This window comes from Phalangium opilio, unplaced genomic scaffold (genome assembly GCF_054372755.1).
Source record: "Phalangium opilio isolate 3A_F unplaced genomic scaffold, DU_Popi_V2 ptg000009l_1, whole genome shotgun sequence".
Taxonomy (NCBI): Eukaryota; Metazoa; Arthropoda; class Arachnida; order Opiliones; family Phalangiidae; genus Phalangium; species Phalangium opilio.
The window spans coordinates 4381700-4409267 of NW_028324146.1; the positions used below are offsets into that span (position 1 = coordinate 4381700).

Here is a 27568-nt window from a genome sequence, read left to right on the forward strand (position 1 = left end):
AACTTAATTATGGATCTTTTTTATATCACTTTTACGACTCAATAGTGAGCCTCAGTAGCCCAGAACTATAGTGCAACGATAATTTAAGATTTTACTTGTTAGAAGTTAATATTTTGAGGTGAATACGCTTAATTTTTTGAGAATCCTTAAATTACACGTTACACATTAAAGCAGCGATGGTTAGCTTAGGTAGTATTATTCTTAGAGTAATTTGTCCTAAACCACTCGATTAATTTTATTATTTAATTTTTTTTTTGCTCACAGTATCGAAAGAATATTTGAAACTAGTCTACTTTCCACACATTTATTTGATGCTAAATTCAAAGCTCAAAATTACCTGCTCGAGTCTGACAGTTTGATATTGGACGAACCCATGGACTTGTTCTTTCTCTGTTCCGTGTTTCTAGTCCTTGCTGTTGGAAACACTTTGGCTGCGTTGGTTTTCATCTTTGAAGTGGTACTGCAAGTAGTGAAAAATTGCAAGAACCGATCAAAAATAGGTGCCTAGCTAATTAAATCTTATTTAAATTTAGAGTTTTAAAGGGAATAAAGATAGCATTTTTATCTCTACTACAGGCTCATAAACTGCGGAAGAAATTTTGCGTGAAATCACCAATATCAAACTTTGAAACTTTTTCTGGATTCTCAAGATAGACTCTCGCTTAATGATATTCCGCTTTGATAGAATTAAAAAAATTGCGTTGAATTATCGAAAATTAGGCTCCTCTATTTATGGTAACATAAGCCTATTAGTTTTCGACAACATAATGCCTCGCCTAAATTCTGAGCTGCAATTAAATTAACCGTTAAATGTTAATTTACATATTTATTTTCTTTTAAAACCACTATAAAATATAAATTGACACATTATGTAATATTCTATCTCTCTTACGCTGTATAAAAATGTTTGGTGCATTCTTACACCATATGTGCTCTCTGTTTCGAATGGACTGTTTAGAACTATTATCACGCTTCGTTACTTGGTTGGCTTTGACATCCTACTTGTATCTTCATATTTTTAATGAGTATTTTCAATATTTAGTCGTAAACCCGGTCAATTTTAATCATAAATTTGCCAATACTGTTTAGTATAAGTACGCCACATACTATCAAGCAACTTCTACGATGATGCTATTAGTTTTTAACGGGGCCTTCGTCATACTAGTAGTGCCACATTAGCGACTTTGATTACAATACAAAAGCATAAATGGCTTCTATAAAATAGTTCGTATGATATCACGCAAATATTCATTGATAGCAATAACAAATTAACTGGGAAATTAGAATTAGTTCGAATTTCCGAAACTTTGGAAACAATACAGATTGGTTTGAAACCTACAAGCATTTGTTGTCCAATACCGTAGATTACCCTTTGTAATCGATAAGTTTCATTTATACTTATCGTCAGAACAGCAAAGCAAATAAAATGGGTCAAGAAGAGTTAATCAATGTTGCTTTTATGTGATTCACAACCACTGTTGTTCGCGTAATACTGTTGTAGGTATTTTAGATAATCAGATTCATTGAAAAGTTAAATTCAGGACGCAAGAATTTGAAACCCTCTGGAAGTTCAATAGCATTTGGAATTTTTGGAGGCAGCAGCTTGTGGTTGTTCAGAGATTCGTCTAGTCGACGGTGAAATTCTGTTCTATGATGGCATAGTTTAGCTCGCTCTCGGGCTAAAATTTCATTATGTCTGGGCCTATCGGTCCCATGAACTCGAAAACAAGTTTATCTTCGAGAAATTCCATTTCGTTTCGTGGCGTATTCAATTTTCCATCTTAGAAGTTAATTAGTAAAAGATTATTTCGGTTATGGCAAAGGCAACCGCTCCCGAAAACAGCATGAGAAGAAAGTAGAAAGAATATTCCCGACGCTACACAGGTCCAAATCAGCCGCGCTTTTCAACTGTTTCTTCCACTTGATAAATTCAATTGAGTAACGGACCTTAAGTTCCAAAAAATTTAAAACTTTTGTTTCGAATTAAATTTTACGATAAAATTCTTCCCGACCTCAGTTGGACGGACTCGTGAACTTGGAGACTGCTTCTCGCCCAAGAAGTGTTGAACATGGTATGAAAATAATCGAAGGCAACTTCTTGTTGCGAAAAATAAAATCCTCATTTTCTCTTGATGACCTTGTCAAAATTGTCTCTGCCCTGGCCCATCCTTATTAATGGCAACAAGGTACGTTGAATATGAAAATATTTAGTACGGAAGAGAACACTTTTCTTAGGTTAAAATTTACCCTTTCTAAGACTGAATTCTGCTAAAGAGAGGCTATACCATTTAGATACCTCTTCCGAATGATTTTAAAACTCAGTTTAGTTTGAAATCTCATGAATGATTAGAAATTAGCTCCTCTGACCAATCGCGTAACGCCCTGCCTTTGAAATTTAGAGCGATATTTGATAACAAGTTGGGAAACCAAAAATAAACCTCTCCGAGTCGAGACGCAATTAAGAGGTTTTGTTAAATAATTTATTGAATATAATAATTGATATTAATTATTTTATTTGTCATTAATTTACATTAATTCTGGTTAAAACGTTAAAAGAAACTTTATTCCTCAAATCATTTTAAACATAGCTATTAATGACGTTTGTAAGTAATAACCTCAAAAACGAATTTCATAGCTATACTATCTTTGAAAAATTTAGATTATATTTTATTTTAAGAACAGCATATCCATTGAAGGTTATATAGCAATATTTATGCTATCGATCGACCTTCAATTATAAGTTTATGCTTCTATGGTGGGAAAATTGGAGCTACATGATTTGCCAAGGCATCCCTCTCAAATGGCCAATATTGGAGTATACGGTGTCTACAATCTTAAGGAAATTATTAAAAACTGGCATTGTAGACAACGACGGGAAAATGTAAAAGATAAGTGTAGAAAATGAATTGCCTGAAGTAACAGATAATAAAACTTTCACTTTTGAAGACATGATCATAAAACATCGATTATTTGAAAAAATTCTTATCTTAGTTTTTTTCACCAAATTTACACTAGTATTTTGCTCTATATAGCAGTTCCAGAAAAAAATGGTATCTTCAAGTTTTTTTAAGGGATACTGGCTTGATACTAGGTTTTACTTTTGACTACCGTTCAAATACTCCAATTTTTATATTTAAAATTGAAAATATTGCCAAGCAGAAAATTACAAAGGCCGTTAGACTATGATGTAGTTATTAGTGTGCAAAAGATCTTTAGATTGATAGTGATATTTTGGGAGCTATAGATCAATAATTTTGATACTATTTTTCAACCATTTTCTATTTTATTCTCCTTATACGACCGAATACTCAAAACCAATTGTGAATTTTTGATATAAAATAAAATGTACACGCGTACTACCTTTAAAATGAAGCACATGTTTCATGACAAAATATTTTGACTAAAGTAATTTTGGTGAAAAATCTAAGATAAGAATTTTTTAAAATAATCTATGTTTTATGATCATGTCTTCAAAAGTGAAAATTTTAATATCTGTTACTTCAGGCAATTCATTTTCTACACTTATCTTTTACATTTTCCCGTCTTTGTCTACAATGCCAGTTTTTATTAATATCTTTTACTTCAGCGTCTTAATATTAATAGATATTGTTCAGAAACCGTAGGAGAGTAAAAGTATTAGGGCATTGTGCAGACATTAGTTAACGCGTTTAAACTATCCATCTATTATAAAACTGTCATTCCTGTCAATAAATCTTTGCTCGTAAATATACTTAATTTAGTAAAAATGGTATATATTTGGCTTTAAAAACATTTTCAAAAATCAACACTATTATCTGTGCCTATTGCACTCATAATTTGAAAACTTTTAATAAAATTTTAAAGATATTTAAAAGAATCTTATTTGCCAACCCTTTAATAACTCTGGTGAGAATGTGTTTAATTTTTTTAATTTTTTGTAACATATTCGAAGCAGTCAAATTAAAAAGGGGGTTTAGTTAACTGTTAAAAACAAGTGCTTTTCGATCTGAAACGGTTGACCAATACGCACTTTATATTGAGTGTTCTTCAAACTGTATCACGTGTGAATTTTATAAATCCTGCAAACGAGACTAGTGCGGTAAATAAAAGTTTAATCGTGATAGCTTAAATAGAAGAAATATTGATGTGAAATAAATTGGTAATTGAAGTTACAATACAAGAATCTCAACAATATTGGGGAAAATATACAGGTTAATTAAACGTAATAAATGCAACGCCTAATTTTCAAGCAAAGTGGTTAATTTTTACCTCATCTGAAAATGCAAAAGTCAAGTTGTAGCGATTGCTGGAGTTAAATATTTCTTCCATTCGGTTTTTTAGGGAAAATTGAATTGTTTTTCTCTAGAAGGTTTTAATGGAAGGACCAAAAGGCAACGAAAATTGGAAAATTTTCCTAGCGTTCACTCTCTGTGGGATAAAGTCAAGCATTCTGCCGCTTTAGAACTAAAATCTTCTTATAGGCTATTCTTTGCATGTCATTTATTACCACAAGGCAGAACCTTTCTAATTTAAGTGTGGAAAGTTATTTCTTTGTTTATATTTGATGTAATGAAAACGAGAAACGAAATATGATGTACTAAACTCCTCTGCTTTGTCAAACAAGAGGCGATTCAATGGAGTCCTCAGCATTCCAGCCAATCCTCAACACATATATTTGACCCTGCCAAAAGCAGGAAACAATTACATTGTACGAAGAGGGTGGAGCTAAAACCGTTTCCAAAAAGGGATAAGCGGAAGAAAAGCAATCATCAAGGAACGCCACTGATATCACCCTTGCCTTTAAATAAAATTGTTATATTTCTCCTTTCGTAGCATATACGATCATTACTATCTGTTGGGTGGACAAGGGTCCGGCTTAAGACGGTGCAGGCTGCCCTGCGCAAGCTTCAAAGGCTTGCCTGCATTGGTGTTACGGGGGCCATGAGATCGACCCCAACTGCTTCCCTGGAGGTGCTCCTTGACATGCTTCCTCTTCATCTCTTCATTGAGGAGGAGGCTGTCATGGGAGCCTACATGCTCAACATTAGTGGCTGTTGGGTTCCAAGACTATGGGATTACAGCCATACGAAGCTCTTTCGGGAGTACGCCGCACTTTAGCCGTCGCTTACGATGTGCTCTGACAAAACCGTTACCAGTTTTGATTTCACTAAGCCATTCAGCATCCACTTCCCCAGTCGGGCAGAGTGGACTAACCTGCTGCCTCTTGGCACTGGGGGTGAAACCATTTGGTTCACCGATGGCTCCAAGACTGATTCCGGCGCTGGCGCCGGCTATTACTGTCAAACCACAAGGGTCGGCTTTTCTGCTTGCCTGGGCACCTTCGCTAGTGTGTTCCAGGCTGAAATTGCCGCGATCTGTTATTGCGCAGATTACTGTATTAACAAAGGGTATACCGGACGGACTGTGAGAATTTATTCTGACAGTCAGGCTGCCCTGAACGCTCTGAACCAGTGTCAGATTACTTCTCAACTGGTGCGTAGCTGCCTCGACCTGCTAGCGCGACTGGCATCCTGCAACAGGGTTCTGCTGTACTGGGTGCCAGGGCATAGCGGATATTATGGCCATGAGCAAGCCGATAGATTTGCGAAAAGGGGTGCGGAGGCCAAGCTCTTGGGGCCGGAGCCGGCCGTCCCCATCCCCTACAGGCACGTCAAACGGTGTCTGCATGACAGGTTGACTGTCATACAAAACCAGCTCTGGCACAGCATGGAGGGCCAGAGACAGACAAAGCTGTTTGTCGATGGTCCCTGCAGGTCTCGTGCTAGGGACCTAATTTCGCTCGGCAGATGGGATATTAGGCTGGCCACCGGTCTTTTGACCGGGCATTGTCGGCTTAATAGGCACCTCCATCTGATGGGTTTTGCCGACGACCCTCTCTGTAGGTCGTGTCAGGAGAAGGAAGAAACATCCGCTCACGTACTTTGCGAGTGCGACTACTTCGCCTCGCTTAGATTAGAATATTTTGATTCACACACCCTGGAACCCTCGAGGGTGTCCTCTCTCACGGTGGAGCGAATTCTCCGCTACGCTGCAGCTACAGGCCTATTCAAGGCCTGATTACGAGGATGCACAATATGCCTTTGGCATCGGTGCTAGGGCGCGTACCCTCCTCAACAACAATAATAATAATCTGTTGGGTGCATTGCATTCAAGGTAGGTCGACATGATATACATCTCACAAGATACATATAACCGCATACTGGAAGTAGGCAGATTTCACAAACTCTTTACTTGGTAAAGACATACTTAGTCGTTAAGAACTGCTAGAAATAAATAATTGGGCTATAAGAACGTTTTTCGTTATTTTCTTCTGAATTATCAAATATTTATAATTATAATTATAATTATTTTTCTTAACTGGAGCGATAGGTATTATATCCATGTTCTGGTTATCGGAGTCAAGCATGTTTAACCATATTCATGCGTGTAGATATCACTTTATCCAATCCTGAAATGTATATCGAAACATATATAGCCTGGCTTAGAGAAAGGAAATATTAAAAACAACCATCAAGGAAAAGATAATGGACTTTTGGAAACTAATAGCACTCATCATTACTTGGTTTGTTTTGACATCCTACAAAGTATTTCCATATTTTAAATGAATATTTTCAATATTTATTCGTATCATTATAAGAAACAATTAAAAGCTGTATAAATATTTTCACAAACTGTTTCGAAAGGACTGTTTAGAACTATTACCACGCTTCATTACTCGGTTTGTTTTGACATCCTATTTGTATCTTCATATTTTAAATGAGTATTTTCTATATTTAGTCGTAAACACTTTTAATTATTAGTTTTCCAATATCTGTATTGAAAATACTCATTTAAAATATGGAAATAAGAGTAGGATGTCAAAACGAAAACAAACCAAGTAATGAAGTGTGGTAATAGTTTCCAAAAGTCCATTATCTTTTCCTCGATGGTTATTTTAAATATTTCCTTTCTCTGAGCCAGGCTATATTTGTTTCGAAAGAAATTTTAGGATCGGATAAAGTGATATCTGCATGCATGAATTTGGTTAAACATGCTTGACTCCGATAACCTTAACATGGATATAATCCTTCTCCTTCCAGTTAAGAAAAATATTTATAATTATAATTATAATGAGTTTTTCAATTTGATATTTCAGAAGAAATTAACGAAAAACGTTCTCATAGCCCAATTATTTATTTCTTGCGAGTTCATAACAACTAAATATGTCTTTACCATGTAAAGAGTGTGAATTCTGTCTACTTCCAATATGCGGTTATATGTATCTTGCGAGATGTATATCATGTCGACCTACCTTGAATGCACCCTACAGGTAGTTTACTACCACGTTTCATTTTATCGTAATAGTCGTATATGCTACGAAAGGATAGATGAAGGCAAGGGCGATATCAGTGGCGTCCCTTGATTTTTGCTTATGTCTGTAAAGTCACCGGTTTTAGCTCCACCCTCCTCGTAGAATGTAATTGGATCCTGCTTTTGGCAGGGTCAAATATGTGTGTTGGAGATTGGCCGGAATGCTGAGGACTGTATTGAACCGCCTCTTGTTTGACAAAGCAGAGGAGTTTAATACATATTTTGTTGTTTGTCGTTTACATAACATCAAATATAAACAACGAAATATTTTTCCACACTTATATTAGAAATGTTCTGCCTTGTAGTAATAAATGATATGCGAAGATTAGCCTATGAGTCGATTTTTCTTCTAAAGCGGCACAATACTTGACTTTATCCCACAGAGAGTGGACGCTAGGAAAATTTTCCAATTTTCGTTGCCTTTTGGTCCTTTCATAAAAAACTTCCAGAGAAATAAATTCAATTATCCCTAAAAAACCGAATGGAAGAAATATTTAACTCCAGCAATCGCTACAACTTGACTTTCGCATTTTCAGATGAGGTAAAAATTAACCACTTTGCTTGAAAATTAGGCCTAGCATTTATTACGTTTTATTATTCCCCAATATTGTTGAGATTCTTGTATTTTAACTTTATTTACCAATTTATTTCATCTTATTATTTCTTACATTTAAGCTATCACTATTAAACTTTTATTCACCGCCCTAGTCTCGTTTGCAGGATTTATAAAATTCACACGTGACGTGATTCAGTTTAAAGATCACTCAATATAAAGTGCATATTCGTCAATCGTTTCATATCGAAAAGTACTTGTTTGAAACAGTAAACTATATCGCCTTAATAATTTGACTGCTTCGAATATGTTACATCAAATTATAAAAATTAAACGCATTCTCACCAGAGTTATTAAAGGGTTAACAAATAAGTTTGTTTTAAATGTCTTTAAAACTTTATTTAAAGTTTTCGAAAAACTAGTCAAAGAAATTTCGGCAATTCTCTATTCAATAACAATTTTATAAAAGTTTCGTAAATGAGGAAAAATTCCAAAACTATAAAGTTGTGAGCGTAATAGTCACAGATAGTATTGATTTTTGAAAATGTTTTCAAAGCCAAATATATACCATTTTTACCAAATTAAGTATATTTACGAGCAAAGATACATTGAAAACAATGCTCTAAATTGAGTCATCAAAAATCTTATTAAGACCGAGAATTTAAAGTGATTAAATACATAATTTAGTGGCTGGAGAAATGGGAGAAGGACTTCTTGACGGCGCCTTATTCTCCGTACAACGAGATGGCATATGCATTTAGTCGCTATGTGATTTTGAGTCTCAAAAATGTGAAGTATGCTTGCATTTATGATGGTTTTCCCGAAACAAAAAACATCAATTGACAAAATTTGGAAATAATATTTCAGACTTACATTTATGAGTAATAAATGGGTCGAAGGAAGTTTGAGGGAGATCAATGTTACTAAATGGACATCAAGTCATGTGAAACATGGTTTAGCTATTGAAAAGGGTGTAAGTACAAGATTGGAGCGTGTTTTAAGAGAAAAGGCGTGTTACTACAAATGTGGGAATTTAATGTTAATAGTCCTACAAATAGGCCTATTATTCTTTAATAGTTTTAAAAAAATGAATTAAAATCATGAACATGAGAGTAATAGTACCCGATACAAAACATCGTGCTGCATATTTTTACCAAAAAAATTCCCCTCTTGTGCGTAATAACCGCTTTGAAAAACACATGGCCTCCTATTTTCTGAATTAAATCCATTATATTTTCCTTAAGATTCTAGACACCGTTGTACTACAATATTGCCCATTTGAGAGGGATGCGTTGGCACTTCATCTAGCTCCAATTAGTTACTTCGATTCCTACTCAATATTTTCAAGCGAGCCCATTAGAAACGAACGTTCACAAAAGATTCTCTCCATCAAAGGACTCGAGAACACAGTTTGGATCTTCAATCTTTTGTCACTGATAATAGTTTCGCTCGTATCTCTTGTGGCTGCCAGGAAAAGTATGAAATTCAGGGAGTCCAATTCGGGAATCTTTACGAAATTCATCTGGATTTACATTTCGGATTTTCTGGGGAATCGTACGTGCCAAAGACAGATTTAATTTAAGCACGAGTCTAAGTAAAAAGGGAAGTAAAAAGTTTTATGTACAAATCATTTCGGTGTTTCAACGAAAACATGGTGTAAATGGCTAATCTTTTAAAATATACTTTTAAATGAAGTGGGAGGAGGCAAATGCAAACTTCCACAATGTAAAAATACACTAGAAAACCTGCTAAATGTATTGTCTAATCAAAGCGAGGTTCTCTGAGTGCATGGGGAGTATATTCGAAGCAACTTTAATTTCAAACAAGGTTTCGATTTATTTTTTGTAAATCACGGATATTATAGTTTCTTTCTTATGAAATCAATTAATGAAATTCACAATCAAAGGTGCAAACTTGCTTAAATTGACTAGGTTTATTTCTGTCCTTACTATTGGACATTTTTCTTAACGAACAGTTTAGCGGGCGATCATTATTTGAGGTACAGAATTGAAAAAAAAGACGTCACCATGGATATGTGTAATTAGCTTTTGTGACAAACTCCGCCACCCAGACAAAGCCAACTGGGTGCTGAGATGATGGGACAATATCCCTAAGATAGTAGGCCAAATCTCCCGATATCAGTTTAGCGTAAAAAAAATTCACAGAACCAAATAAATCTGACTAAATGATTGAACATTAAGTGTCAGTTATCTAAAGTTTCAAACTTAGATCACAATTTCTTTCGATACATTTGGCCAAGACATTTTGATCAAGATATCAATTTCTTCCTCATTTGGAAGCCCTCCCTTGATATATATTCAATGTAATTTAGCGGTAACATCTTTGGAAAAACGTGGAGTGAAGAGATTTCTGCCTTCAGTTTGGATTTTTGGGACGTTGGTACTGACCTGGGCGTGGTCGGGCAATTTGACTGGCACACTTTTGACCGGTCACGCATCCAAAATTGATACCATTGACGATTTGATTTCAAATTCTAACCTTTTCGTTTCGATGAAATCGACATCTAAAATTTTCCTTCTAATGAGGGTAAGTTAACTCTATTAGTTGAATAGCTATGTCTTTCACAAAACAAAGACAAGACCCAGGTATGAAGCTGATAATTTGTATGGACTCTTTTTCTCTAATTCACATCAGAGATTAAAAAAATGTTTCAAAACCATTTAAAAGTTAGAAAAATAGTGTGATCTCAATCATACACTTTAAAAAGGAACGATTAGAGTCAGGCTAATCATTTTTCAAAAGCGAAAGATAATGAAATGTTTATTTGTGAGGTGATGCGTAACGAGATTCTAAAGAAACCAGAATCCCACGATATTTCAAAAATACTGAAATTGAAAACACTATTCTTAATTATGGATAATCCAAAGGTTCTTCGTTAAGCCTTGCAATTTAGTCCCTACAATTTCTTTTAAGGCACGCGCAAAGTTAGAATTCTTAAAAACATTAATGGTCCAACTCGGGCTTAATTTTTATCCAGTGAGGTCATTGACTTTGGTATAACTAGGGATCGATGGCCTAAAAAGGAGTCGATTACATGACAGGTGTTTACTGACATGTTTATCTCGGCAGAAGTAATTATTGGTTCGCATTTTAAATTTTAGAATAACGATTCTGCGTATTCAGCTTTATGGAAAAAAGAAGGGGGAACATTTCAATTCCTTAATGATCCGAATGTTATGAAAGGATTGGCGTATGGCAAAGGTGTTATTATTTATCAAACACAAATGTTTTGGGACTCAGGTCCAGGACATTTGTTTCAACTAAAGAAACTACTGGATGATCAACAAAGACGGATTTATGTGGGAAAGGAAACCTACGAGCCTACTTTCGGCCATATGTTTTTCAACAAAAATATTCCTCGAGAAATCTTGGAAAATATCGACTACACGTAAGTCTTCTGAAGCAACCTCTATCCCAATCGTAAAACGTCGCTTTTCGATGAAACTTTACTTCATAGTAGGGCATTTAAGTTCGCAGTTTTTTTATATGTATAAACTCTTTTTAGCGCTTTACATTACGGAACATTGTTCAAAACATACTTAATCTCTTATCAAGACCATTCGTTAAAGTCTCAATGTTTTAACTTGGTATTTAGTTTATCCGAGTTTCCGAAAAGTTCAGTAATATAATCGTGATAGCAAGAGGGTATCATCTTAGGTTAAAGTAGTTCAATTAACCTCTTATTTTTTCGATACTGGCTTGCGCATTCCATTCAAAATCACTTAATTATGGATCTGTATTATTTCACTTTTACGACTCAATAGTGAGCCTCAGTAGCTCATAACTATACTGCAACGATAATTTAAGATTTTATTTGTTAGAAGTCAATATTTTGAGGTGAATAGGCTTAAATTTTGGAGAATCCTAAAATTACACGTTACACATTAAAGCAGCGATGGTTAGCTTAGATAGTATTATTCTTAGAGTAATTTGTCCTAAACCACTCGATTAATTTTATTATTTAATTTCTTTTTGTTCACAGTATCGAAAGAATATTTGAAACTAGTCTACTTTCCACACATTTATTTAATGCTAAATTCAAAGCTCAAAATTACCTGCTCGAGTCTGACAGTTTGATATTGGACGAACCCATGGACTTGTTCTTTCTCTGCTCCGTGTTTCTAGTCCTTGCTGTTGGAAACACTTTGGCTGCGTTGGTTTTCATCTTTGAAGTGGTACTGCAAGTAGTGAAAAATTGCAAGAACCGATCAAAAATAGGTGCCTATCTAATTAAGTCTTATTTAAATTTAGAGTTTTAAAGGGAATAAATAGAGCATTTTTTTTCTCTACAACAGGCTCATAAATTGCGAAAGAAATTTTGCGTGAAATCACCAATATCAAACATTGAAACTTTTTCTGGATTCTCTAGATAGACTGCCGTTTATTTAAATGATATTCAGCTTTGATATAATTAAACAAATTAAATTGAATTATCGAAAATTAGGCCACTGCAGACATGGTAACGTAAGCCTATTAATTTTCAACAACATAATGCCTCGCCTAATTTTCGACTGCTATTAAATAAACCGTTAAAGGTTAATTTACATATTTATGCTTTTTAAACCACTATATAATATAAATTGACCCAGTATATAATATTCTATCTCTCTTTAACACTGTAAAAAAAAATGGTGCATTCTAACACCTTATATGCTCTCTGTTTCGAATATACTGTTTAGAATTATTATCACGCTTCGTTACTTATTATTACTATCATCTTAATGGTATATACGGTATTGCCATTACCATAGTGTTTTTTACAGCACTTTTATTCTGTGTGTACAACAATACTTTTGGCTCTACCATTTAACATGAGACAATTGTTTGTGGAACAATAATAAATTTTGGGTTGAATTATATGCTGCTTTAAAGGGAGGGTGAATAGAAAATCAAGAGACTTTTATCGATTCTTCTTAATCTGTATAGTGAAATATCCAGAAAATACCTCTTTCGAATGATTTTAAGATTCAAATTAGTTTGAAATCTCATGGACAATATGAAAGTAGGACCTCTGACCAATCGCGCATCGCCCTGCCTTCTCGTTAACAAAATTCACTTGACACTCTAAATGTTGAATGAAATTTAGAGCGATATTTGATAACAAGTTGGGAAACCAAAATTAACCTCTCCGAGTCGAGAAGTAATTAAGAGGTTTTTCTTAAAAACTTGAATAAATATAATTGATATTAATTATTTTAATCGTCATTAAGTTTCCTTAATTCCAGTTAAATCGTTTTAAGAAACTTTATTCCTAAAATAATTTTAAACATAGCTGTTTTTGATGTTTGTAAATAATAACCTCAAAAACTAATTTCACTAGCTACACTATCTTTGAAAAATTTAGGTTATAATTTATTTTAAGAACAGCATATCCATTGAAGGTTATCTAACAATATTTATGCTCTCGATCGACCTTCAATTATTAGTATATGCTTCTTTGGTGGGAAACTTACCACCTTTCAATATTTTTCAAAAATTTTATCTCTCCGAGTGACGACTACGTGACGGAGAGATATTACACAGGTCTTTTATGGTTTGTGTGTCTGGTCGTAAATGTGTGTGACCGTGTTCGTAGTTTCCAAATCGGAGCAAAGGTATATCCCAATCTCTGGACCGAGTTTACGGTTCACAGAAATTAGTAAACCAATATCGCATTAATAATAATAATCTAGGCTTGTCTAAGAAGGGATTTCCACACTAAGCCTGTGGTTTATTTACAGATGGGTCCCTTTTTCAATGCATAGGGGGGTGGTGGCTAGCCCCTATGCCACAGCTAACCTACAGCGCCCTATACTAACTATTACCGTTAACCACTTCAAATTTTGATGGAAAGGAGAAACCGAGTTAGAAGGACCGCGGAGGAAAACTTCTTTTAACAAGCGGGGAGAGAACTTAGAAACTCTACGTAGAAGGACTTGTTCCCAGATTTTCACCCGGTGACATAGTCCGGGATCGAACCCGGGATCCTCTTGCTGCGAGGCGAAAGTGCTAACCGCTACGCCACCCCACTTATTACGTCAGCTATCCCACTTAGGTCCTATTCACATTTCTACTGACCATTATTCCGTAATCAGATAAGTCAGTCGTCCATTCCATAGAGCCATCAATCTGTGCACAATGTCCTCTATTACCACCTTCTTCTGATCTTTCCACATAGGCAATAATCTGTACATATTGATTCAAACATCATGACCTTTTAGTCCTCCTAGTCTATCCTACATACCTGTCTGTACTTATTGGATTCATCCATAGCCAATTTCCAGAAAATTGCGGACGACGAGTCGAGTATTGAAGATTGCGTATGATGCTTATACAGTACATACATACTTAATATAGAGGGATATATTAAGGCGTTACTCTATTGTATTACAAATCATGAGATGAGATGAATTAAAAATTTTATTTGTTTATAGCGCGACCTCTTTAAAGAAACCTTAACAGTTCACAGTGAAATGATTCGAATGTTAAATTCATGTTATAACGAACAGTTTTAGGTTCTTCAAAAGAACCGTGTCACGAAGGCAACTTGATCGTGGTAGTTAAATATTGACCGCTATTTAGTTATGGCTTCGGAGGGTCCATTCTTTTAGTGCGGATAGATCAGCTAAAGTATGGACAAACATTAACAGTCGTGCTGTCGAACTTAGAATATCGTTGAGTATAACGAGAGGATAGTGTTTACACACCAACCTATATGCAAATATAGCTATGAATAATTTATTAATTTTAACTTCTGAAGTTGCTTAACAATAAAAGCCAATATTTAAATGAAGAGAGAAATTAGATTGTAGGTAGTCAACCCGCCTCGGAGAGGTAATATTTTTGTTTCCCAACTTGTTATGATAACGCTTTTCTATAAATAAGGGAAGCCCGCAACATGTTTTTGGAAAATCCATAAAAGATAATGTTTGAATATCTCCTAATTACGAGTTTGATAGTAGGTGCATTTGCGGCTGAAACTAACTTTAGCCGAAGCGTTTTTGAAGGAGGTAACTAAATAACGTGCCTTTTTTTTATTTTTTTACCATATGTAACATTATGGCGTTTAATGTGACACTTTTCATGGCTGAAATGCTAAATTTCTTAAGGAAGATTTGTTTCCTCGTTATATGTGTATACACAGTTTTTCGACTAGTAGGATTACTACTATTTACTCAAGGAGGACAGAAAAGCCAGGCTTCCTTGTTTAAATGCTATAAAGCGTCCTAGTCTGAAACTATGTACTTTAAGCTTGGAAAAGGAAAGTTTGATTCTGAAGTAGCACAGTTGTGGGCCATCTGTAGAGATTTAGAAAGCCCAGAATGCATTTCAAGGCTGGACATCAGTGAGTGCCGCCCCTTAAGTTTGGAAATGTTTTTAAAAGTTTAAAAGTCACCTGTTGGGATTAGCAGGTGACAACTAAAGTTTATGCGCAACCTAAAACTAGGGTAATATTTACGACCATTCATGAGAAGGGCTCTCGTTTTAGAGCTATAGTCTAAGTTGATACGAAATCAAGCACTATTTCTCCTATCTCTAAAACCATATTATGCCATTATGGTTATACCTACTGGATTTTGCTTCACAGTCTCCCCCCATTAAAAACCATAAAATAAAAAGTATTTCATTATTATGTACCTGTTTTTGTTATGTTACGTATATGGTTTTACAAGAAATTTAAAATCCTGTAAATGTATTATTTGAGTATAAATGTTCATATAGACTCTAAAATTGCTGTTAAGTAGTATACAACAATTATAATAAGAAAATGGATTTTTCAGTCCGTTTGTGATTGAAGCTTCATGTCTTAAGCCGCGTTTGAAAACAATTCCAACCACATATGAAGGGTCGAAAAGTAACATTATACGGTTAATCTTTCAGATATTTTTTGAGAAAATCCAATAATAGTTTTTAAACATGATTTAGATTGTAATTTCCAAAACAGTTATAAACGTTTTCAAAGTGTCTGGTGTAATCACGGCTTTAGATATATTATAAATGGCACGCTGGCCCTTTTTATTACCGTCCTTCATAAAAAAAATCGCAATCACTAAGGTAAAGCTATAGCCAAAAGAAAATAGGATTTATGTCCCCATAATTAACAATATTTTTCCATGGTTTCTAATGCCCCTTATGAATCTTTGCGCGATTAAAAATTACACTTTTTGTCGAGTTTTATAATGAAATTATGTCTTTAAAGGTCTTTTTGCAGTTGAAATGATAACTAAAAGCAGAAGGGAGATGAAACTAGAAGTACTGAGCTAACCAAATTCTTCACTTGGCGAAAGTGAATATTCTTGATAACACAAGAACGGTTGGCCCTCTGGTGGCGGTTGCTGAATTTCCCCTCCAAAACGTGAGACGCTCGCGCTGGTAGACGGCCGAACTAGATTCAAGCACCCACCTCCGTGTTCCGCCGCTTTAGGTTGAGGGGAAGGGGGTAAGAAATTTTTTTGGACCTCAACCAATTTTTTGTCTCAAGCGTAGGCGCGATGGAAGCGGCATAAAATCCTCAACTTTGTTCACTAGTGCCAGGATCTATTACCATTGCTAGAGCCCTTCACTTCTAGTCTCATCTCACTTCTACTAAAAGTAATTAAATGCTTGGCAAATTATGTAAAGTTCATTAACAAATGACGCTTGAATGTTTTTGAAAGTAGAATTTTTGGGGGGAAATTATGAAAAGTAATTTTCAAAGAATTAGGGCTTAAAGTCATATTTTTACTACTAAAATATTAATATCTGAACTTTGGCCAATACATTTTGTACACGTATTTTGTTTCTTTTTCAAATCTATTTGTACAGAGACAATTTTACTAATAAATTGTTGTAAACGCTTGTAGATCTTTTCGAAGGAGATATACTTCTATCGAAAGAAGATTTAAATGTATGTACTATTTTCGCGATTTCTTTTACATAATTTTCGAATATTAGAAATTACTAAAAATAGAAGCTGTTGCGTTTTTACTTTCAAATTTGTGTATCCATTTGTTGCAGGGAGAAAGAAACGCGATTAGAAATATGAATTTAAGGTGGCCAGGCAAAACTGTCTACTACGTCATCGACAATAATTTCAGTACGTTAACTTAAACTTTTCAATCTGTCAAACAACACCTAAAGAATAGACCTTTCTGAAAATGTTTCTGGAATCCCGTCACCAACATATCAAAGGGATAAACGCGTGAAAGCGTGAGTTTTTTTTGGTAAAGTCAGTAGATCGAGAAGTGAAGTGACTAGAGAAAAGCTACCATCAGCCTTTACCCCAGTATACCATGAAGTGATATCTAGTTTATTAGGAAGAAGGTATAAATTCGCCGCATTTCCAGCTTTATCCCCAGTCCAAACGTAGGTCCGGAGTTAATCCCCGCCTCTAAATTACAACCAGCATCTCATTGGTTCTTGAAAACTAACGTCAGCGCGACGCGAATGACAAAAATTACTGACGACTGAGGAGAGGTGAAATAGCTGGGCCTCCTTTTACGTCCCCCCTTGTATTTTGAAAGGGAGACTGGGACTATGGCGCGCGAATACTTAGGAATCTTATACCTTCTCCCTAATAAACTATAGATATCACTTCTTGAGTACACCTTATATTGTTCGGAAAGGCCTATTCTCGCATTTGGTGGAAATTAAAATAAAACCAAAACTAATTATTATAATTAACTGAAAGGATGGTAGCGTATAAATTAATCATTAAATTTAGGATTCAAGCTTTTATTTACTACATACCATTTAAAAATGACAGCCTTTGATAGATGCGTGTGACGTGTCATATGTTTTTAGTTTATATAAATTTTAGCGACAACTAGATGAAAAAATCTGAATTTGATCGAAATACAACGCTATCCCTGTAAGCGATATTCAAACTGTTTTGTAATTAATCTTCTTCAAATTGTGGCAGACCAAGCTCAGGTGAATTTAATCAAGAATGCTATGAATGAATACCATACAAAAACCTGCATACGTTTCGTACAAGGACGTGGTTCAGGGAATTATATTCGAATATCTTCGCTAAACGGGTTCATATAAATATTAATTCTAAAAATATTTATGAAATTCATTATTTTAGAAAAACGGTCTATCAATTATTCCGTTTTTGTTCCAGGTGTTATTCTATGATTGGTAGACAAGGTGGAGTTCAAACATTATCTCTTCAAATTCCTGGCTGCATGCATAAAGGGGTAATTATGCACGAACTAATGCACGCTCTTGGATTTTGGCATGAACAAACTCGGGCTGATAGAGACAATTACGTAAATATCAACTGGAATAATATTCTCGAACGTGAGTTTAAATTTTTACAGTAAGCTTATTTGAAGTGACATAGTTGATTCGAACTGAATTTATGGGATTCAAACTTTGGATGTTTCATTTCGTTGCTTTGAGCTTGATTTATGTAATTTAGTTGATTTGAGCTTGAATCACAAAATTTAGCTGCTTTGAGCTTGATTTATGCCATGCATTTTCTGTTAGATTGATTTTCTTTGAACTGATTTATGTGATGCACTTGCTCTGAGCTTGATTTACGTGATACATTTTCTTTGAGCTTGATTTATGTGATGCATTTTCTTTGAGCTTGTAATATGTGATGCATTATCTTTGGGCTTGATTTATGAGGTGCATTTGCTTTGGGCTGATTTATGAGGTGCATTTTCTTTGAGCTTGATTTAAATGATGCATTTGCTTTGAGCTCAATTTATGTGATGCAGTTGCTTTGAGCTTGATTTAAGTGCCGCAGTTGCTTTGAGCTTGATTTATGTGATGCAGTTGCTTTGAGCTTGGTTCATGTGATGCAGTTGCTGTGAGCTTGATTTATGTAATGCAGTTGCTTTAAGCTTCATATATTTTTGTTTTGATGCTTTGGGCTTGATGATTAATTGAATCTACTTGGTTTATGTGACTGATGAATAAGTGATATGTTAAAAAGATAGTTTCCCTACTATTTATACAGTAATCTTACATAGACTAGAAAACAGAATACACATCATGCAGAGTAGGCCACTTGGTTTCTTAGCATGGCGTACACAGAAGTTGCAAGTTTTAATTAAACAATTTGAAAAACAAATTAATTTAGTTTTTAAAATCATCCGGAGATGATTCCAGGATGCTAAATTATGCAGATATGTTTTATAATTAGTAGAAGAATCGATTATAAATCATTCGAGTTTCCTCTTTACCCTCAATTTAATCCTATCTGTCAATAAGCCCTTTGGAATTGGTTTAATTTAAACTTCACAATTAAAATAGGCTATTTAGATTTTTTTATTGCGGAAACAAGTAGCGTTGTTATTAATTGGCAACATCTGGCTGGTTATTGCATAAAGAAACGCGGACGAGTTAGAAAGTTTTGAGCAGAAAATTATTTGATTGCTTTATGATAGCTTGAGCCACTATTACAGATCAAAAACACAACTTTAACAAGAACAGTTTGTCGTACATGGATCATATGGGCTTTAACTATGACTACATTTCAATCATGCATTACGAAGCATATTTATGGGCCAGAGATAATAGGTATCCCACAATGACGCCTAAAAACACCAATTTCAAGCTCAGTGATCTCGGAAGTTCACAAAGGAACCATCGTTTTTCGCCAACAGATATTGCCAAGTTAAAGAAACTTTATCAGTGTTAATATACTGTAACATTTGTATTGTTTCTAAGTGTTAAGCAAGCAATAAAGAGAGTTACTAATAATATGATACCTTTTACTTTAATCAAACGAATTAAAAATATAACTAGGATCATGACCAAAAAATAAATTACACGAAATAAATTAATCATTGGCATTCACGTTCTTAAATGTAAAACCAATGTTGACTTTAATATTATATGTACATACAGTAGGTATAGTAAATAGAAAACGATAAATTAATTTTTCTTTTTATTTAAACTGAATGTGTACATTTGAAGAAGCTGACTTGATTTCGTGACTTGTTAACCCTACACTTGCTGTTCTTATGGTTAATCAGAAGACTTAGCCCTTCGGACTTTTTGTTATAGTGGCAACACACTGGCAACTATTTGTCAAAGAATGGCAAACTGGCGTACAAGTTGTTCTGCTACATTGATCGACACCATTCGAAGGGTTATCACTACAAACTGAGTTTTGAAAAAAAGATTTTAAGTTTGTTAACATATAACCACACTTTCCAAAGAATTTAAGTTTTTTTAGTAGACCCTTTTCAGAAGTCGGGGTAAAACAGAGTCGGTGTTTGACTACCTCGTTTCCTTATTTATCATCCAAAGACGTTAGATATCCCTTCATGTAAATGACTTTGGTGGATGGGTAAGTCCTTACCACCAAAGAGTGTATACCAAGAGGGGCGGAAAGTCTAGCCTCTCACAAGGCTTTGGAAAAGCCCGGCCACGGTTTTGGGTTAACTAGATCCGGTTTTTGTTGATTGGCTAAGCAGCGACGCCTTCTATTGGTTAAATTATGTCGGCTGCTTACTTTTGGTGGTGGTAAAGGGTTGATCTCTGGGTTGACCGTTGACGTACAAAAGGAAATTTTTAATTAGACGACAAGGTCACGTGAACAACCGGAACTAGTTCCTCCAAATTCAGAGCCGGTCCCTATTTACAAAGTTTCTGCTCCTCTTGGTATATTCTCTTTGTTACCACATACCGGACGTTCCTTCTTAACCCTATATCAAGTAGACTATACTGGGTGGCCCCCTTTTGAAAAGGGCATATTTTGTTTCAAATTTAATTAATAATAGATTTAGTGAATCAATTATTTGGATATGCAAATCAAATTTAATATTTATCAATTTTTATCTAGTATTTTGGTAATCGTCTCGATAACAAAAAATGGTAATCGTATTAATACTCGTTCGAGCTACACGCTACAAACGAGTACTAAAATGAGTTACTAAAACTTCTTTTTTTTTTTCGACATTCCTCGTAAATTTGAAATAAAATATAGGTGTCTTACGTTCCAGGCCGTCTTGGGAAACGTTGTAGTGGATGAACGTAAAGATTGAAAGCAATAATATAAGTTTGACTTCCATTGTTCAGTTTGGAATGAAATTCTAGAAAGAGCTTTGAACATTAACAACTACGACTATTGATTGAAAATGAAACACTGACCTCGTATTTTAGTAGAAGCTCCAGATTGCAATATTTAACGTCCAGGTGTTTCACATTTTACCACTGCGGCGTGTATTTTTGTTATTTAGAGTAAAGGCTTTTCTTTTATAATACTCCGTATTGGATATATTGTATTTTAAAGGTTCTAGCAAAAGTGGATGAGAGGAAAAGTATGAAAATGGCCAAAAGTCGCGAGTCATCAGAGTTTTGCCGTAGTTGACCGTTTTATTGGCGTAGCTATACTGGGCCTGTTCACTCCCTTAAAATAGGTCTTGTGTTATTTCGCGGTTACGCGGTTACCGTCGTCTGCTATTGTGTATGCTAGAACTTCCTCGATTTGTGTTTGTAGTCAGGACAGAGTAGCTGGTAATGTTTTAAAAGGTATTTGAAGGTATAATATGGATTTAAGTAAGGTTATCGAAGCAATAGAAGAACACATAAAACTAGATACGTTTAAAAAAAATCTCGGTAATTTAGCTATAGCGTGAGAAGCTTGCGTCGTCATGTACGTGATCGAGTGGGCTATGGTTAAACCAAGGAGCATAAATGTCTGAACTACTTTCAGTCGCGAGTTTGCAAGTCCATCAGTCACTAGTAAACTAAATAGTTATTGGCGAAACTTTGATGTCCGCGTTTTTTAACACAGGCTCTATGGCCATTGTCATACTTTCCCTCTCATCCACATTTGGTTCTAGTTAAATAGTTTTAAGAAAATTTATTCCTAAAATCATCATCATAGCTATTGTTGAAGTTTGAATTCACGAATATGCCTCTTTAACAATTTTTGGAAATTTATGGTATACTAGCTGTTACCCACGGCGTCGCTCGCGTGTAATAAGAACTTCCATCAAAATGATATAAAGAATGGGTAGATTCGATTTACAGATGACTGATATTTTTGTAGCACCCTAGGAACGAGGGCACGCGGCGTTGCCCGTCAGCCCGTCGGGACATTTTTTATTATTTTTCACGCGGACATTATTCTATAAAGAAGGGTTTTTAAATTTCTGACCGCTATTTAAAAAGATGGCAACAAATCGAACCCGAACGACCATTCAACCCGCCTATAGGTTAAAGGAAACCAGTGTACTAAATATTTGCGAAATCGTTTGAAACGCGCGGACTCTGTTGCATAGAGAAGATTTTTTACATTTCTGGTCGCCATTTTTTAAGATGGCGGCGGATTGGAAACATCTTTCTTAGTACGCGCCTACTACTTATGAGTAACGTTCCTGCAAATTTTCAGCATTCTAGGGCCAGATGTTTGGGCTGGTAGTTGATTATCAGTCAGTCAGTCTGTCAGTCAGTCAGGACTTTGATTTATACAGATATAGATAACGCGATTGATTTACTATAAATGATAAGAAAACTCGCAATTGCGTGAACCTTTGGTGAAAGCCCTGCCTTTGGGAGGCTAGAGAGTTTCTCGTAACCCTAGCCGATCGCCCCTAACGATGATAATGGAGTAGATCCGCGAACGCGGTCCGGATATTGCATATACGTTTGCTCCTATTTGCCAACTGCGAACGCCGTGACAGACAGATTGACACACAGACAAGTCCAGTGTAGTAGCTCTCCGTGACGTCATCGTCACTCGGGGAGGTAAAAAACTGTCTAGCAATAGTGGAAAGGGGGACAACTGCTTTTTCCTAGCTGTGAGAAACGGATGGGAGGAAGGGGAGAACTGAAAAACCGTTAGAGGAAGAATTGAATCGCAAGCTTTCACACCTAGGTGGCAGCACATTTTCTCTCTCTTTTTGGGCGCAGTAAAGTTAATCTCAAGGGGCTCGAACCCAGCAGTGTATTCCTTTAAACTTGAACAACGCTCCGTCTTATTCAGAGGCTCAGAGCTTCTGGGAAAAAAATGATGATCTTGAAAACTTCCGCATTACAGTGATATATAACGATGTCATGTATGATAAAAAGTACGTCCCGAGTAGACAATAGCATGAATCTATATAACTAAAACGCGTCAAAGCTAGGAGGGTAACACCCAAACCAAATCGACATGATAGAAGGGACATATGATAGAGCTGTATATTCATAGTTATATAGATTCATGACAATAGGTAATGATATATTATTTTTCAATGACGTGAACGAAACCACACGTACAACGCCTTAAATCCAGGTGTGTTAACCGTGTTGTTTTTCTTCGCACAATAGTAATTGAATCACTTATAGTGAAGGCTTGTTTTTCCGGAGATATCGTAGAAATTATTTTTTAAAATCAATATTGTTATGGCTAGTAGATGGTTCACTCCATTTCTATATTTTATATTTCTTGATTCGGGTGAAAAAATCCTTCCGCAATCTAACGATGTATCTTCGGAGCTACTTCCGGATCATTTCAAGGCCATATGGAGCGTACCATTTGAGCCCTGTTTCAAAAGAATTACGGAAAATATCACGGATATATTAGTTAAAGCTGGTATTACTGTTAATGAAGGAGGAGCTTTCGGTGGAAGCAATATAAAGACTTTCTACAAATTGGGATTTTATCCAGAAATAACTGAAAAAGGAGACATATACGGCGGAATCCCTCAGGTATCGAAAAATTTTATAACACAGATAAGGGCAATCTGAGTTTTTTGAGCGAGTTGTTGAGACTTGATTAAGTGATTATTATATTCAATAAAACGGGCAGTTAATAATAGAACGAAGTCGTACGGCAAGGATGGATATAATTTTAGAAGTAGGAATGGAGAACAGAATAATCTGGGCGCGCTTTAAGGTCCCGGACCCCCTTCCCCAGGACGGAGGGGTATGAAAGAAGGGGCATTTTGCGCCGTCCCCGTCAGCAACATCATCAAAACGTTGTTTAAGTGAGCCATAAGATAATTTAAACTTTTCGTTATTTGTTGGAGGGAGGGGCTCTATACTAGGCTATGAGTCGGACTGAAGTAAATACAAACCGTTCTAAACCAAAATAAACGTAATGGAATACAATTTTCCAAATTTCTGTCAACTGGGAACGCTATCTGGAAATTTCGAACACGTTTGGACCGGCTTGACAATTGGGAACGCGGGTTACAGATGCCTAAAAATTAACACCTCTCCGTGACGTTACAGTCTCTATATAGGAGAGTTAAAAACCTCTCTGAAAGCCTCAAATTTTTTCCATATCTTGAGTATGATATCTTCCTCACAGTCTAGCTGAACCTTACCTCCCTTGTTTACCGAAGACGTGCCGAAACGCTAGCTTTGGTCTATGGCAGGGTGGCCAACATTTCCGGCTGCAGGGCCAAATTCGAAAATTCGAAGTATGTCGCGGGGCTGGGCCGCAAGTTTAAATTACAAAAATTAAAAGCCCAGAAATTAGGGAATTTACATCTGCGGAAAAAACAACCACGGAAAAAATAGCTTCCCAAATTATTGAGTCATAAAGAGAAAAAATCAGGGATATATAAAAGGGGGATAAATTAATCTAATCCAAAGAATATAGACCTACTATGTACTTGTAGCGTCTGTAGCACGTCCGTGTGTTTCTGGAAACACTTATTTAAAGAGCTGGAAAGTAAAATCGTTTGAATTTGAAACGGCCAAAATCTAAGTTCTAGCCTTACATGTCTATGAACGTTTTATGGGAAGTGTTACTAAGCTTTTTGATATCGTTTCCATCTAATTCAGATGGCGTTATGGAAATGCCATCATAAAATAAGCCTTTATTTATACAGCTGGTAAATATTGACGCCCATTTGAGTCAAGTTGTTCGGGACATTGAAGATTCCATACCAAACGTGGATTTTTCGGGTTTGGCCCTAATTGATTGGGAATCATGGAGACCCGTCTACGATTTCAATTTTGGTACCTTAAGGAAATACCAGGATCGTTCCATAGCTATCGTTAAACACCAACACCCGGACTGGCCATACGCCAACGTCACCAAAGAAGCCCAGATACAGTGGAATTCTGCTTCGAGGTAATTTTACGTAATTTTTAAACTAACTGGTTTTAATTTTGAAAATAAACATTTTTCCTACAGGAGTTTCATGGAGAGAACTCTCCAGTTAGTGAAGAAATTAAGACCCAAGGCAATGTGGTATAACAAAACGGATTAAAAATTGCAATGTACGAATGGTATGGGATGAATTAAATCCCATTTCAGGTGTTTCTATGGATTTCCTGATTGCTATAACTATAACGGAAAGACCGAACCTGAAGAATACTTTTGCCAAGGAAGTGTCGTCGATGGAAATAACCAGTAATTTATATCTATTTATGTTGCCCAGGTTTTTTAAGAAAATATTGTATTGTTCACTTAGACACTGCACGATAAATTGTCTTTCACCTTCCCCTCAGCATAATTGCTTCATTGGAATAGGTGAAGGCCTTTATAACTATCCCAAAATTTGTGTCAATGTGAAATTATTCGTATTTTAAAGATATACAAACTTTTATTGATAAAGAGTACGGAACCGAATTCTTGACTATGAGACAATTGTGGATGAAGGAATTTCACTCGTCTTAAGTTTAGTTTCGGTTTTGGTTTGCTTTAAGACGCCACTACTGAGACGACACCACTACTGAGACACCCTTCGAAAGAACGGGAAACATTTTACATGTCTCTATCTGTTGAATGGCCTCTATTTATTTGTTTTTCGTTCATTTATTTTACTTTTTTTTATTCTTCAAAATTGTTCTGTTTGATATTGAAATTCATCTCTACAAAAATGAAACTTAACGAATCTATCAATATAGATTTTATATATTGCTACAGAATTTTAGGGGGCTACGAGAAATTTTTTTGTAGGGTTTACGGATTATTTTGAGGGGGCTAAGTTGGTATTTTTACGCATATAACTGATTAGTGTCAAGTTTTATCAAATCGTAGAGTATCCCTCAATGTGTGTTTTAATCTCACCTACGGGCTTCATATAGATAAGGCTTTTGCCAAAACTAAATTGAAAAAACATTGCTTATTCGATGATGGAAAGGTAAAGGTTCTACGTAAGCTGGTTTTCTGACGGGTGTAAAGCCGATATTATATAAAAAAATGTAAGTCACTTTTGAAACGTTTACAATTTGTTATCTTTACTGTTTCAAAAAGGCTACAGTGGATGTGGGAGCAAAGCACTAGCCTTTGTCCATCGATGTATTTAAGGAATGAGGCTCTGACCCAATACAACATCACTCAACGTGGTTGGTATACCAATGGTCGACTTCAGGAGGCAATCAGAGTTGCTGGAATCAACCTACCAATTTTTCCGTACATAAACTATTACGCGTTTGATGCGGAAAGAACATTGCCTAGAGTAAGATTTTCAATTGTTTTATAAAATAAAATAAGTACTGCTACTTCATGGGGTTATGGTGAATTTAAAAACGAATTTCCTAAATTTCTGGAGCTTTCGGACCGTAGTCCATCTTCGGCCGTGCTAAGTTAAGATTAAACCGTTTGCCTGTTTTCTTTAAATTTGAAATTTCTATTAGATAAATGACGGTAGGCCTAAACATTTGAATTCGAATAAATGACACCAGGGGTAGTTTTTTTCTTCTTTTCTTTTTTCACTGAGGTGAAGAAAGGCAATTTGTTTAACAAGCAATATTGTAAAATGTTTTCATTTTAACGTAGCGCGGATTAGTGAAGACCACGTTCTCAAATATTCCGAAATTTCAGTAACTTAGTTTTTAAATAAACTAAAGCTCCATGAAATGAAATAGCAGTACTTCTTCATTTTAATAAAATTTTAGTGAGGTTGAATCAGGGAGGAGTTAAAAAGAAGATGATTTGTACGAGCTTTTAAGCCTGATCACAACAACTTGTGGGGAACAAAGGCTCACTCGTCAGAATCTTGATAATCAGAGAAGCTTCCGTTGGCCTTAGTGCGCAATCAGTACGAGACGTTTTCGAAAATAGAATATTATGTGTTGTAGAGGTGGTGCAATATAGTAACCCCTTAATCCTACTGTGTGAGTTTAGGCTCGCGGTGTTGAATACTAGTTCACATCCACAATACTTCTCCTTTTCTACTCCTCCCTGGTTAAACGAAAGCATTTCGTATGGTTTTCACCATGTAAAGTGTCGCTTTCTCTGTAGAGAATTTCAACTTTAAGATGCATTAACTTATCCAATATGTTCTATTAATCACGGCAGGCCGACTTTGCGAGACTGCTAGCTCAACCAGCTACAGCAGGCATGAATGGCGTTGTCATTTGGGGCTCATCGAGCAACGTTAAGACTAAAGATGAGTGTAAAATCCTATACAATTATATCAAAGAGGTTATAACGCCAGCTTTCAAGACAATGAAGAAGAATTTAAAATCGTGCAGTGAAGAAATATGCGGTGGATTCGGAAAATGTGTCTGGAATAAAAGAGCTTACGATGCCTGGAAAGTTCTATACACCAAGAAACCAAATTTTAAGAATCAAGATATAGCGTGTGTATTTAATCCTTAAACGTTTTTAATAAATCCTTAACTATTTCGGATCTGTTACTTATATATACTCATCCCAGGGGCTATTCACAAATTAAGAAAGGCAAAATAGGTAAATTTTCTACACGCCTTTTCTTTAAGTGCAATAAAAAGAAACAATTTTACAGACACCCATAACCACCCAACCACTCAGTT

General features: G+C 35.5%; 2 protein-coding genes and 1 long non-coding RNA gene across 3 annotated transcripts; all 3 read left to right on the forward strand.

The window, feature by feature from the left end:
* The first annotated feature begins 156 nt into the window (after nucleotides 1-156).
* Nucleotides 157-928, forward strand: LOC149713443 (uncharacterized). Its single transcript, XR_016369045.1, has 2 exons — nucleotides 157-500; nucleotides 577-928. It is a non-coding gene; the product is annotated as an uncharacterized LOC149713443 (long non-coding RNA).
* A 15786-nt stretch (nucleotides 929-16714) lies between these two features.
* LOC149713444 (zinc metalloproteinase nas-6-like) lies at nucleotides 16715-19580 on the forward strand. Its single transcript, XM_089843812.1, has 3 exons — nucleotides 16715-16790; nucleotides 16901-16979; nucleotides 19303-19580. The coding sequence occupies exons 2-3, from the start codon at nucleotides 16925-16927 to the stop codon at nucleotides 19536-19538; spliced, it is 291 nt and encodes a 96-aa protein (XP_089699938.1). The 5' UTR covers nucleotides 16715-16790; nucleotides 16901-16924; the 3' UTR covers nucleotides 19539-19580.
* A 3656-nt stretch (nucleotides 19581-23236) lies between these two features.
* Nucleotides 23237-27476, forward strand: LOC149713445 (hyaluronidase HYA1-like). Its single transcript, XM_089849538.1, has 6 exons — nucleotides 23237-23542; nucleotides 24673-24917; nucleotides 24981-25037; nucleotides 25104-25199; nucleotides 26046-26250; nucleotides 27093-27476. Exons 1-6 carry the CDS (start codon nucleotides 23237-23239, stop codon nucleotides 27393-27395), a joined length of 1212 nt encoding a protein of 403 aa, XP_089705664.1. The 3' UTR covers nucleotides 27396-27476.
* The last annotated feature ends 92 nt before the right edge of the window (nucleotides 27477-27568 follow it).

Bases quoted from the DNA above. Each gene is read 5' to 3' on its own strand.
- LOC149713444 (XM_089843812.1), top strand. From the start codon at position 16,925: ATGAATTTAAGGTGGCCAGGCAAAACTGTCTACTACGTCATCGACAAT. The intron at 16,980-19,302 runs GTACGTTAACTT...CCACTATTACAG, and splicing joins CGTCATCGACAATAATTTCA to ATCAAAAACACAACTTTAAC.
- LOC149713445 (XM_089849538.1), top strand. From the start codon at position 23,237: ATGGCTAGTAGATGGTTCACTCCATTTCTATATTTTATATTTCTTGAT. The intron at 23,543-24,672 runs GTATCGAAAAAT...TTATTTATACAG, and splicing joins TATACGGCGGAATCCCTCAG to CTGGTAAATATTGACGCCCA. The intron at 25,200-26,045 runs GTAATTTATATC...TGTTTCAAAAAG, and splicing joins GTCGTCGATGGAAATAACCA to GCTACAGTGGATGTGGGAGC.